The sequence below is a fragment of the Solanum pennellii genome, chromosome 10 (assembly GCF_001406875.1).
Source record: "Solanum pennellii chromosome 10, SPENNV200".
NCBI classification, from domain to species: Eukaryota; Viridiplantae; Streptophyta; class Magnoliopsida; order Solanales; family Solanaceae; genus Solanum; species Solanum pennellii.
Window position 1 is genome coordinate 82,191,602 of NC_028646.1, and position 14,188 is coordinate 82,205,789.

General features: G+C 36.6%; 2 protein-coding genes and 1 pseudogene across 3 annotated transcripts; all 3 read left to right on the forward strand.

Annotated features, from left to right (window-relative positions):
• The first annotated feature begins 791 nt into the window (after positions 1–791).
• Positions 792–8,417, forward strand: LOC107002317. Of its 2 annotated transcripts, XM_015200287.2 has the most exons (4): positions 792–1,305; positions 6,233–6,299; positions 6,414–6,674; positions 7,741–8,417. In XM_015200287.2, exons 2-4 carry the CDS (start codon positions 6,258–6,260, stop codon positions 8,170–8,172), a joined length of 735 nt encoding a protein of 244 aa, XP_015055773.1. In that variant the 5' UTR covers positions 792–1,305; positions 6,233–6,257; the 3' UTR covers positions 8,173–8,417. The 2 variants fall into 2 exon arrangements, with proteins under 2 accessions (XP_015055773.1, XP_015055772.1); XM_015200286.2 differs by having other exon boundaries at positions 6,233–6,674; positions 7,741–8,350.
• Positions 8,418–8,511: 94 nt separating this feature from the next.
• LOC107002315 (DELLA protein GAI-like) lies at positions 8,512–10,630 on the forward strand. The gene has a single exon (XM_027912072.1). The coding sequence runs from the start codon at positions 8,549–8,551 to the stop codon at positions 10,166–10,168; it is 1,620 nt and encodes a 539-aa protein (XP_027767873.1). The 5' UTR covers positions 8,512–8,548; the 3' UTR covers positions 10,169–10,630.
• Positions 10,631–12,090: 1,460 nt separating this feature from the next.
• On the forward strand, positions 12,091–14,099 carry LOC107002314 (annotated as a pseudogene).
• Positions 14,100–14,188: the final 89 nt, after the last annotated feature.

Sequence of the window (14,188 nt, forward strand, 5' to 3'; positions counted from 1 at the left end):
TGAAGTGAGTTTTTTCAAAACTGATGTGGGGCGGAATAGATTGTGGATATATATGATTGTATTGTATATGGGTTCAAACTTATTATTAACTTTTTGCATGTTGTAATAGTGACAAAATATTATTTATTAAGATAATTTCTATGAAGCTACTAAAATATTGAAAACACTAAAATAATACAATATTTTACATGTTTTTCAATTGACATCTAAAAAATAAAATTTCAAGTCACTGTCCTATTAAATTAATACAAATTATGAATTATTTTTAATACCAAACTTAACTAGAAAAAGAAAATATAAAAAAATTTAGGCATAATACATAAATGTGCCATTTAACTTAACTTCAAATCACATTTATACGCTTCATCTTTGGATGTGCAAAAATAGACACTTAAACTTTTATAACATTGAACAAATAGACACACATGTCATTTTTTGTCTAACGTGGTGTTCTACGTATATTGTGTCATGTAGGATTTATGTGTTTATTTATTTAAAAGTTGGATTGTTAAAGTGCCTATTTGTGTATTATGAAAGTTGGAGGTTAACGTTAAAATTTAAAATCAAATTTAGAATCTAATATATGTATTATGATGCAAGAAGATCTACGCGAAATGGAATGGGGCGGGTTGAAAATGAAAAAAATTAATTATGCAGGAAGAAGGGAATTAAAAATTTAACAGGTGAAGCACAAAATTAATGATTCAAATGTTATAATTATAAAAAAATTCATATTCTGCTGAATTTTCTTTTTCCAAAAATATCAATATATATATCCACTAACCGTGTGCGTTTGGTTGCACGGTTCCTCATTTTTTATTTGCCGGATAAGGCGTTTCTGTCCGATTTATGCTCTTATACTTTCTTCACTCCTTTTCGATGTCAATCTTCATGATATAATCATTTGATTTCATCTTTTCAAATCGTAAAAAAATAAAAATATTATTCGTTTTCATCTTCTCTAAGCTGATCCTCCAGCTAGGGTTTTGAATTAGGGATTTTATTGTTGAAGAGCATCGAGCAATGCATTCGGTGCCTTCTGTATTTGATCTATTCACTCCACCGCATGCTGCATCTTTCTATGGTTTTTTGTGCTTTCATCGTCTGAAAAACATGGAGAAATTTGATTGGGCTAATAGTCTTAGTTAACGTTTACTTTTTTTTTTTGAATCATCGGTTTTCCAATTGCTCATTGCGGTTTCGTTTCCTGATATTTGTACCCAAATCTGTTGGTATAGTTCGTGATCTTTGGCGTGTCTTTGTTTAGAGGATCTGACAAGTTCATTTCAATCGTCAAACGCAGAGGTAATATTCTGAGATTAGTTTTGTTTAATTTTTATTTGTTAATTTCGTATAAAACATGAAATGTTGTTTAGAATAATCTTCTATTCACTTCAATTGTTATTATGGTGCTGGACTTACAGGCGGATCCAGGATTTGAAGTTTATGTGTATGCTAATTATTGTTTTTTATTGAGAAAAGACATAAAGTGACACCTGAAGTTGTCCCGAATTTTCGAAAAGACACTCTAACTATGCGGACATCCTATTACCCCACAAAAGTATTCATTACATTTGTAAAGGGACCATTTCGACACGTTTTCTCATCTATCCAAGAATTTTAATAGGCGAGTGACCCTCACCCTCTATTATATTAGTTAATTTAATTTAAATATTAATAAAGCACAGGTTGTTGCTATGTGGATTTCCTTTTCCGGAAAACGACGACATAAGGGCTTGGGTTGTTGCTTCTTATCTCCGAACTTGCTTTGACGATTCATGGGATTTCCTTAGAACCTCTTGGGTTGATGATTTTAGTTTCTTGTGAGCTAATTTATCTACGGTTTTTTGGAGCACGCTTTCACTTTTGGGATTCAACCGTTTTTGTCGCCATTGCCACCATTGTTGTTAAAAGTTGAGCTTCGTTGACAAACCTAGGTTTGGGTTAGTTTGCCGCACTTTTGCAGAATGAAGTAATATATGACATCGATTATTCTCATCATTACAAATACGAATCAAGATTTGCATTTGCTATTATAAAAAATATTTTTCCTCAAAATCTAATTACAAAAGATAAATTGATTTCTCAAATTTTAAAGAGATGACTAAAATTTAACAAGTTAGAAAGTTCTTCCATTTTTGGGTTTTTTTTATTGGAAAGAGAAGATTTTATCTTTAACTTTAAATTTTAACCAACTGGTGTTTTGAATGAATTGGGGAAGATGGTGTATTTTGAGAGAAAGTAATCAAATAATAAAGAAAGAAATGACACATGGCATTTCTTAATTCGTTTTTGGAAGAATTTTTTTTCAACCACGCGCGTCATCCGTGTGAATACAAACATAGGCAGAAAATGAGTTAAAATGGTGTATTTATAAGGGCATTTAATACTTTTATGGGGTAAAAGGACGTCCGCATAGTTAGAGTGTCTTTTTAAAAATTTGTGACAACTTCAGGTGTCACTTTATGTCTTTTCTCTTTTTTATTTGTATTTTGAATGTGTGTGTATCCATTGGACGTCCGTCCATCTGCAGTTGTGAAGTTGTAACATTATAGCGTGAATAAGTGGATTTCTTTGTTAAATTGCGTCCTTGTCTTCCTCATTTTCATTTATTTGTATATTGTCTAAGTGGATATGTATTGTTAATTGTTTTTCTTTTAATTTGTAATGTTTTGTATGTAGCGGAGAAGAAAGTCAAACGTGGTCTTGTTGTGTCTAACATGATAAGCAAATATCTAAAAGGACTTACAAACCTATAGAAAACAAGAACAACAACATTTATAGTATAGTTCTACAAGGTGGTGTGTGTAGAGTTAATGCTTACGCTGTTACGCAGATATGACCTCTACCTTAGAGGTAGAACAGTTGTTTCCAATAGACCCTTGGCTCAAGATAAAAACACTCTAGAAAAAGAAGTAATAGAAACAACGGACAGAACATAAAGTAATAAAAACAACAGATAGTAGCTGTCTAGCAGAGCAATATCATAACAAAATAATATTATGATCAAACTACACGAAATGACATATAATAACAAAAATCAAAGAACAAGAAACTAGAGTGCTATGACTAATAGAATGAATAACAAGTCCAAACAATCCTAGCTACTACCCTTCTACCCTAATCCGTGACCGCTACACCTTCCTATATAAGGCCATGTCTTTAGTGAGCTACATCACCTCTCCCAATACTCTATGGTTTATCTCTACCTCTCTTGAATCCATTTATAGAGAACTTCTCACGCATTCGCAATAGGGCATCTGTGTCTTTCCTCATCACATCTCTAAATCATCTCTATCTCCTTCCTGGATCTTGTCTTCCACCGAAGTCACCCCTACCTTATCTCAGATATTGTCATTTTAATCTTATTTCTTCTAGTATATCCACACATCCATCGTAGCATCCTTATTTTCGTCACTTTCAGTTTCTGAATGTGAGAGTTCTATTGTACTCCTTATAGCCTATAGGAACCTATAGAAAAGATTGAAGAAAAACAAAATATTGTACTCTCTTGGCTTCAATTTGATTGTTTGGTTTACTAAAGATGATGTAGAATGTCAATGACCTTTAATCTTATGATTTTGAACATGTCACATGGAAAGTTAGAAATAAATAGTTTTTAAGACATACTTTTTGAAGCAAACTAAAAAGAAAAGCAGACAAACAAATTGAAACAAAGAGAGCATATCATGATTCATGGGTTATCAATCACCACCCAAAAAACTCAAGATCCATAACCGATGCTCAATTTTCCCCTTATCGAGCAAACCATATTTATAAATCCTAACCATTCAATAACATCAATAGAAACATCCATCAATAATAATTAATCTAACAAGCAATTAAGCATCAAATCGTAATTGAATCCTTTTACTTAAGTACATAATTAAAAGGGATTTAAACCCAATAATTCACTGGGTGGTTGTTGTTAAACCAAATCACATAGTATCCTTCGGGGTAGCCCAGTGGTTCGGGCTTGAGACTTCCATGTTGGAGGTCTCCAGTTTAAAATCCCCTGCCAATGAAAGCAAGGGGTTTGCCTTCTAGGTCAAACTCATCAGACCGAGCTTGCCTGAAATGTGTGATTTGCGAGTTATTGCATAGAAGCGGGGTTTTACCCTTTGCGCACCCAAAGGGTAGCGGGTTTTCCTTGTCATCACAAAAAAAAACAAACAAATCACACATTAAAAGGAGCATCTTAACGAAATGTAGTCCGAAAAACAAGAATACAAACGATAATTGGATAAAGATTCTGATCTACCACACAACTTAAGTGGTTGGCTTTTACCATTAATGTAGTCGTCCAACAGGATCACAATCAGTCATGTGGTTCGCTGGTGCATGGAATTGAATGTGCAAAGCTATATAAAAAGATATACGGTGAAGGGAGTCTGAGAGTGAGTACATATATATGTAGTAAGTCTCATAGACCGTCCTAAAGGTCCTGGCGGCAGTTTATGCAGTAGAGAATTTAATACCATTTATAATATGCTGCAGATAAGTCACATACATAGTTTGATGTTTGTGTATGCATGTTATTGAGTTCTGTTTGTATTTTTAATGTGGGTGTATCCATTGCACCATATCAATCATCCATCTGCAATTGTGAAGTTGTAAGACATTAGCCCAAAAAAGTGAATTTCTTTGTTAAAATTCGTCCACGTCTTGCTCGTTTTCATTTATTTGTGTCTTGTCAAACACAATATATGTATCATAATTGTTTTTTTGTCGTTTCTAATGTTTTGTACATAGCGGAGAAGAAAGTCAAATATTAATGTCTTTCTATGATTAGCAAATATCTAAAAGGATTTACAAACCTATAGGAAAGAAACCAAAAAAAGAAAATATTTGAGTGGTCAATGAAGTGGGTTAAGAACCATGAGGTCTCAGGTTGAAAGAAATCCTAGAGGGAACAAAAACACTAGGTGATTTTTTTTTGAGGAAGAGCTTCTTTTCTTAGAAAGGAAACACTAGGTGATTTCTTTCTATTTGTTTGTCTTACCCTTGGTGGATAGAGTTAACTGAAATATGTTGTTGGTGGGACGTGACAGGTTTTTATGAAATTAGTCGAGGTCTATGCAAGCTGGCCCGGACATCCCGGTTATTAAAAAAAAGAATCACCACCCAAAAACTCAAGATCCGTAACTGGTGCTCAATTTGTCCTTATTAAGCGAACCTTATTTATTACATCCAAACCATTCAATAACATAAATAGAAAAATCCAACAAGCACAGATTAATAATCAAAGCATAACTGAATTCATACTTAAGTACATAATGGAAAACAAATTTAAACCCAATCACAAAGCAAAAGGAGCATCTAAGAATCCAACTGAAACTCAGCCCCGCAAACAAGAATAAAATGGTAATTTAATAAAGACACTGAGCAATCACATAACTAAAGTGGTTGAGCTTACCACTAAAGTAGCCATCCAACTGGATCACAATCAGTCATGTGGTTTGCTGGTGCTTAGAGTTGAATACGTAGAGTTATATAAAAACAGATACGGGGAAGGGAGTAAGTAATATACATCTAGTAAGTCTCTTAAAGGATGTGGCAGCAATTTATGCAGTAGGAATTTAATGTCATATATAATGTGCGGTGCATAGATAAGTCACATAACCACATGCACAGTAATCCAATCTAAGTGTAAAAACATGTAAAATATGCGTACATTCAAATTCTGTACATTGGTATGTCCAGGGGCTTATCCAATTAATCTATGAGTTCATCTGAACCCAGGAACATCCTCGGTTCACTATAAAATATATGTAGATATTTAGTTGATTTCTTATTATATATACATGGTCTGTAGAAAAGTTAACTGGCACATGATATATGCAGGATCTGCTACTGGTGGTGGTTGGGTTTCTCCCATTTTTACCTGTGCGTCTAAAAGTTTTTTGATCATTCTTATTTCTTAAACCGTGTGGGTAGATTGTTAGTTTTTGATGAATCTGAATGGCATGTAAGATCCTTATCTGATTTTATTGAATAGACCGGTTGGGATAGAAGTAATTACTGCATTTGATTGGTTTATGATTCCTTGTTTTCTAGATCTGTTTCAACTCATGCAAGATGGATGGAATAGTAAAGGTTCAAAAGTTAATCGTATATTGCAGAGAAAATCATAGCTTGTTGCTAATTCAGTTCCTTTAGCTGTCTACATTAGTTCTACAAACGAACATTCTTGGTACTATTGTGCTTAGATTTTCTTTGCACATTTTGGCAGGTCTTTGCTGCTCTCTTTGTAATTGATGGACGATTGCCCTGCTAGCTACAATTTGGCGTCTGAAAATGTAGGCGCTCATTGCGAGTCATCAAAGGGGATGCCTAATTGTGCTTTTGGAAATATAGAAGGTCTTTCTCTAAATGATTTTGGCCACCATTTCACTGAATGTCTCAATATTCAGGATGCTGAAGACTCAAATGATAAGTGCAATGTTGAGACTGTGAAGGAAGATGTAACTAAAGATTCCCATGGAAGTGATTCTGGTAGTGCTTCTGTAAAATGCTTGATCAAATGTGCAACTTTTCCATGCTCTGGTATTAGCGTGCCTCCTGCAGAATTTGGTGGGAAGGAGCCAGAGGGAAATATGAATGCTGAAGTAACGACACATGGTGCTGAAGCTAAATCTCCTGATTTGCCTTACTCACGTTCCATATCTCTGCCAGTGAGTTTTCTGTGTCTTCAATAATGTTCATCAAGTTCCTTATCCTTAATGTATTGATATTATGATAGAGGCCTTCTTGATCTTTTTGCCAATTTGTTATTCATGAAAATATATAGCCATTACTTACATATATCTTGTTTTCGTTAAGACAATCAACGTCTCTTGTCACTTTAGTTAGTGGTAATCTTGGATTCTACTTGTGAAGTGTTGATGGTGAGGTACAGATGTGTATTACATTCTATTATTATGTAGAATTATTGTTTAAAACGTAGGAATGAACTCACTCTCTCCTTTTTATTATCTTCTTTGGACATGGTTTGACCACTTCTCTGTGGTATCTTGCTTACGGTTTTTAGCAGTTCTTCTTGGGGTTATTATTGATTTGAAATTCCACAAGCCACAATTTCCTCTCTTTCGTGGATTAAGTTTTTGATTTGAGTTGTTTGTAACCATGACTTGCTCTTGGTTTTTAGTTGCTTGGTCTTATAAACTTTGACGATGAGTACTAGGTCATCGTGAATTCTACTGTTGGGATTTTTTAATGTTTGTATACCATGGTTCAGTTTCTTCTGGGATACGTTTTGGTTATGGCCGATTCAGTGTAGGATTCATTTTGCTATCCATTTTTGTGAATAGGTTACGTATTATATCTAGAAAAGAGAAAAAACAAATCTGTAGAAGAAATACAATATACCCTGTCAAAAAAAGAATAGGATACACACGAATACTCATTCATACCCATATATTGGTTGTTTTTTTTGGTTATACTCTGACCACCTTTCCCTGGTATGCTGCTTCTGGTCTCTGCATTCTCCTTGGGTTTGTCAGCAATATGACTCCCACAAGCCATTATTTCTTGGCTTTAGTTTGTATTGTAAGCAATGTGGCTAGTTGTATCATACTGTAGTTACAGTATAGTGGAAACAGCACTGGAGCATAGAACTGCTGTTTCAGATACAGAGAACGACACTAAATGGCGATTGTTTCACGGTTGAGCGATCAAGTAACTGCAGATGTTAACAGTCCTGTTTTTTCCTCTTTCCTTCTGTGTTTTATTTATTCACAGACTCCTTTGAAGCTTGTATCTGCCATAAAAGGTGGCCGTGAGAAACAAGGCAGTCTATCGAGGAAGCTGACTGTAACATGGGCTCCAGATGTGTATGATCCTATTCCAACATCAGTGTCACATGTGCCAAATCCAAACAAGGGACAAAACCATAAGAATGGCAAGAAGAAGAATGGGAAGAATAAGCAGAAAAACAATGGCAAATCCTCACGAGGGAGCAAGGGTAGAGACAAGAAGCAAGCTCGTAAACATGGAGAGAGTTCTCAGATAAGTAACCATCCTCTGGATGATAGCAATATCGAACCTTCGTCAAGCGAGGTACAGTCTAGCGTTGTGGATTTGGATATTGACAGCCCAGATCCATTTTGTGGGAGAAGTTTTCTTCAGAACTCTATCACAAAACTGCACTTCCCGGTTGCAAAGGCCAGCTGAACTCCCTTTTTGATCTTGGTGGCTTGGCTCTCTTGAAGATTTCATCAGAGTGTTGTGTAAATAAATAAGTGTGTGAGGGCTTTGTTAAGCAGTGAAACGAGAATCGTAGTTAGTCGTGGTATGTTTATGCTAAACTTTTCTACCTTTGTTATGTCAGTTGACTCTTAAATTTGTTCTATGCCATATTTAGAAAGTAGAATATAATATTTGAAAATAAATAAAAAAATTGTGAGTGGACTTGAAAAGTAGTGAGAATAACTTTTTCAAATTTGAAACACGTCTTCCGTTGTTATTTTTAAAAACAATATATGTCAGAACCTCGCTTATTTTAGGGAAGCACAAAGGTAATTCCAACCAAAAGAAAAAGAAGAGAAAGATGAGTTCACGAGAGATATCCATGGATACAATTATGGAAGATGAAGATTCCTTTGTTTCTAATACAAATGCGATCATCTACGCTGCTTCAGATATCTCAGGCTGGACTCACAGTTTGTTCTCAGATAACAATATTCCTAATTCATCCTCTTCTACCAGTGTAGACGAACACCATCAGCAGATTTCAACTGCTGCCGGTGGCGGTGGTAAAGAGGATGATTCGATGACTGTATCATCAAGTGCATCTTCCAGCTGGTTTAATAATAATAAGCAAATTGATGATCACCAAGAGATTAGGATATTTAACGTTGATTTCAGGTCACTTTGCAACAACACTTGCAGTGGATTTGAATCTCGTGGTGGTTTATTGCCGGATACTGGTCGGACAGTGAACGGAGACGCTAGTGTTTTGCTTGTCAATATCATAGTAGCTTGTGCCAAGGCAGACAAAAAGAACTACTCATGTCTAGCGGACAGATTAATTCGTAACATAGTTTTGCTTGTCAATATCATAGTAGCTTGTGCCAAGGCAGACAAAAAGAACTACTCATGTCTAGCGGACAGATTAATTCGTAACATAATAAGGAGATTTGAAGTTGCACAATTTGGAGGAGCAATGAAGAAAGTGGCGACACATTTTGCAGATGCTTTCGATAATAAGATTCACAGATTGATTCCACAAGATATTGTTGGATTATCCTATAACCATACGAGTTTCTACGGGAACTGCCTCTTCCTCAAATTCGCCCACTTCACTGCCAATCAATCAATTTTGGAGGCCTTTGCCAATTTCAATAGAGTACATGTCATTGATTTCAGCTTCAATCAAGGTTTGCAATGGCAGGCACTTTTGCAGGCTCTTGCTTTGCGTCCTGGCGGTCCACCAGCTTTTCGGCTCTCAGGAATTAGTGTCCAACCTATGTCTGATGATGGTAGCGATCCATTACAGGAAGTTGGTTTTAAGCTCGCCCAATTTGCAGAGTCAATTGGTGTCGAATTTGAATTCTGTGGATTTATGGCCTATGCTTTAGCTGATCTTGAAGCATCGATGTTGAACATTAGACCTAGTAATGAGGAAGCAGTGGCTGTGAACTCTGTTTTCGAGCTTCAACCTCTGTTTTCCATTCCAGGGGCAATTGAGAAAGTGATGGATTTAATAAAACAGATAGAGCCCAAGATTGTGACCATCACCGAACAAGAAGTGAATCACAATGGGAGAGTCTTTAGTAGCAGGATTATTGAAGCATCGCGTTACTATTCAACAATGTTTGATTTTCTGGAGAATTTAGAATCAATTAGTCCCAACAATTTAGACACGGTCATGGAAAAGCAGTGCCTAGATGTAATGGTGTCAGAGATCTATAATTTGGTGGCTTGTGAAGGGACTAAGCGAATTGTGAGAAGTGGGACTCTGGGTCAATGGCTAGTGAGGATCTACTCTGCAGGGTTCAACCTGGTTCCCCTGACTTCAAATACTTACAAACAGGGAGCCATGTTATTGGCCTCTTTCCCAAATGCAGAGGGATATAAAGTAGAAGTGAAAGATGGGTCTCTTATGCTGAGCTGGAATAGTCTCCCTCTCATAGCCAACTCCACTTGGCGGCTATGTAGCCAAGTCTAGGGAGTCTGGTCAATGGCTGAGGTTGCTCGGCAGCTGTCCTGGAAAAGCTTGCTGCTCTGCAACTGTCCTGCATCATCCAGTACGTAGTTTTATATGTCAACTGACTCAGAGCGCACTGGTGTTACTCTTCTTTTACTATTTACATGTATCGTCTCAGATGTGTCTGACAGTACAAATTGATAACATTTGTAAGATGGTTCTTTTCTTTGACCTCACTGATATTAAGAGGATCTCTGCAGTAGCCATCAACTTAGATAACGCCAAGGACACAGTCTTTTGGAAACAGTTGTCTCTACCTCCACGTGATAGGAATGTTTGAGTACATTCTACCCTCCCCAAACCCTGCTTATGGGACTACACTAGATTTGTTGTTATTGTTGAGGGTAGTACCTTGATGTTCCTCGTTTTTATGTTATCAGAACTTGTTATTGTCTGTGATGCAATGCTATTTTCTCTATTTAACATTTGTCTTAGATCAATTATGTTATCTGTAATACCTTTTCTGTTTTTGATTGTCTAAATTTTTCCAGGCTTGAATGACAAATTAATTGTAATTCCCAAAGGAAAAAAATTAGGCGTTCATCATAGTTACTGTTCTATATACATTAGGTTTTGCCTTCTGTGGGAGACGAGGCACTTCTTGTCTCTGCATCATTCATTATGCTTATTTTTCCAGAGTATTGAAGCTGAAGGTCTCAGGGATCGATCACTCGTCACATTTGGCTGAATCCCTTGATGACTCAAAGACAATGATCTATCCCTATTCCCTGCAAAGAAGGTTTCCAAGCTCTCGCATTTAGCAGTGGTAGTAGAGAAGGAGCACAAGAGACTTCTTACGCGATAATCCATAATTAAGAAAAGTAAAGAAGAGCATTAATGTGCTTCCCTTATTCATAGGCTCGGAAGTTGGAAATAAGATTGCTATAACTACCCTAAGTGAATCGTTAAACTATTTTACTTTGTTGTGCATGAAAGGTTCAACTAAAAATTAAGAGACATTTTTGCAGTTATTACAAGCAGGTCCGGCTCTTGCTAGTTAGTCGTGGCATGTTCATACTAAACTTTTCAACCTTTGTTATGTTAGCTGACTCTTTAATTTGTTCTATGCTATATTTCATGTTAGTTCGAAGAAGGACTCCTTAGTTCCATGACTCTTGGTGCTTATTCAAAACTCAAAAGTCAGTCTACTGGTTTTTTCAAGATGAAAGCTCCTTGGTTTGAAGTTTAAATTTGCAAATTTGGTTATGTCAATCGCGTGTATAGCTTAGCATTGAAGGGTTAACACTTGACTCTCGTCTACCGTCATTTTTAGGTATTTAGTCAAATAGTTGAGACCTGTCACAGCTCTATATGAGGCCATAGTGTAGGCATTGATAGAAAGATGAGGTGGTACAAATTGAAACAAAGTACGCAAACCTGATGGGCTAGCTTAACTCATATTTTATTTTTTTTTGTTAATTAGGACCAAAGTCGGGTGACTTTTATGTCCCAACGAAATAGAAAAACGACTTTTGTGTGATAAATTTGACTTTTATATGACTAAAAAATAATAGCTGAATGACTGTCTTCGTTAAAATGTTTCTTTCATTTTAATAACCATTGAATCAAGGCTTGATTGGTAGAATTAAAAATAGGATCTAGACTCAATTGTCAATTGCCCAGAAAATAATTCAATATATGACAAAACCTTTTAAATAAAGAAATATCCATATCCAAATGGGACCTATCTAGTATTTGGATCACTGTCCTTTGTTGACTAAGTTGATGCTTTTGTTGTTGAAATATACATACTCTCTGCGTTCACATTTCATGTCTTTAAATAATTAATTATCGATATGAGAATTTTTATCTTAATATCTATATTAATTGATATTTAATATGAAATGAAAGCGAAATATAACTTTTTTTTTTAGGGAAGCAGGAACTCCAGCAAGTTACCCAAAAAAAAAAAAGATGAGTTCACTAGAGATATCCATGGATACAATTATGGAAGATGAAGATTCCTTTGTTTCTAATACAGAAGCAATCATCTACGCTGCTTCTGATATTTCAGGCTGGACTCACAGTTTGATCTCTGATCACAATATTCCTAATTTGTCGTCTTCTACCAGTGTATACGAACACCAGCAGATTTCGACTGCTGCTGGTGGCGGTGGTAATGAGGATGATTCAATGATTGTATCATCATGTGCTTCTTCCAGATGGTTTAATAATAATAAGCAAATTGATGATCAGCAAGAGATTAGGATATTTAATGTTGATCTCAGGGCACTTTGTGAAAACAGACTGAAATCTTGTGGTGGATCTGAAAGTCGTGGCTGTTTAGTATACGAAGAGAGTAGTGTTAGGCTTGTCAATACGCTGATGGCTTGTGCCGAGGCGATCCAAAATAACAACTTAAGTCTAGCGGATGAACTAATCAGTGATATAAGAAGAATTGCAGTTTCACAAATGGGAGGAGCAATGAAGAAAGAGGCGACTTATTTTGCAGACGCTTTGTATCATAAGATTCACAGAACAAATTCGGAAGATATTGATGAATCATCCTATCCCAAGGATCAAGTCTTGATTATGAGCTTCTACGACAGCTGCCTCTTCCTCAAATTCGCTCACTTCATTGCCAATCAATCCATTTTGGAGGCCTTTGCCGATTCCAAGAGAGTACATGTAATTGATTTCAGCTTAAATCAAGGTTCACAATGGCCAGCACTTTTGCAGGCTCTCACTTTGCGTCCTGGTGGTCCACCGGCTTTTCGGCTCACAGGAATTGGTGGCCACTCTCATCCTGAGGACACTACCGATGCCTTACAAGAAGTTGGTGGGAAGCTCGCCCAACTTGCAGAGTCAATGGGTGTAGAATTTGAGTTTCGTGGATTCGTGGTCCATACTTTAGATGATCTTGAAGCACCAATGTTGAATATTAGACCCAGTAATGTGGAATCAGTGGCCGTGAACTCTGTTTTCAAGCTTCACCGTCTGTTTTCCACCTGGAGCAATTGAGAAAGTGCTGGATTTGATAAAACAAATAGACCCGAAGATTGTGACCATTGCTGAACGTGAAGTGAATCACAATGAGAGTGTTTTTATGAACAGGATTAAGGAAGCATGGTATTACTATTCAACAATGTTTGATTTGCTGGAGAACTCAGAGTGGACTAAGCGCAGCACTATAGACTTGGAGATTGCGGCAGAGCACCTAGGGAGGGAGATCTATAATTTGGTGGCTTGTGAAGGGACTAAGCGAGTAGTGAGACACGAGACGTTTGGTCAATGGCGAGTGAGGTTTAACTCTGCAGGGTTCAACCTGGTTCCCCTGGGTTCAAATACGTACAGACACGCAAACATGTTGTTGGCCTTGTACACAAATGGAAAGAGATATAGAGTAGAAGAGAAAGATGGGTGTCTTATGTTGAGTTGGCATAGTCGCCCGCTCATCACCACATCTGCTTGGCGTGGCTATGTTGCCAATTCTAGGGATTAGTCAATGGGTGAGGTTGCTCTGCAGCTGTCCTGGAAAATCCTGCTACTCAGAGGAGGTTTGATTGCACTTGTCCTGCAGCATCCAATACGTAGTTTTATATGTTACTCTTCTTTTACTGTTTACAGGTACCGCGTTAGATGTATCAGAAAGTCCAAATAGATAATCTTTGTAAGATGGTTCTTTCTTCGACCTGACTGTTATCAGTTATTGAGAGGATCTCTGCAGTAGAAATTGAATTTGATAACGCAAAGGGCACAATCTCTTGTCTCTTTACCTGCAGGTTTGCGTACACTCTATCCTCCCTACTAGACCTGTGTATGGGACTGCATTAGATTATTTGTTGTTGTTGTTGAGGGTAGCACCTGGATGTTCCTCCTTAATGTCACTTGTCTGTGTTGTAACACTATTTTCTGTATCAAAGTTTCCTCCTTAATGCACCCGATTATACTATTCTTTTGTTATTCTCTATAGGATCACTTGTCACATTTGGCTGAATCCCTTAACAACGCAAGGACAACGATCTGCTTCCCTCATTCATA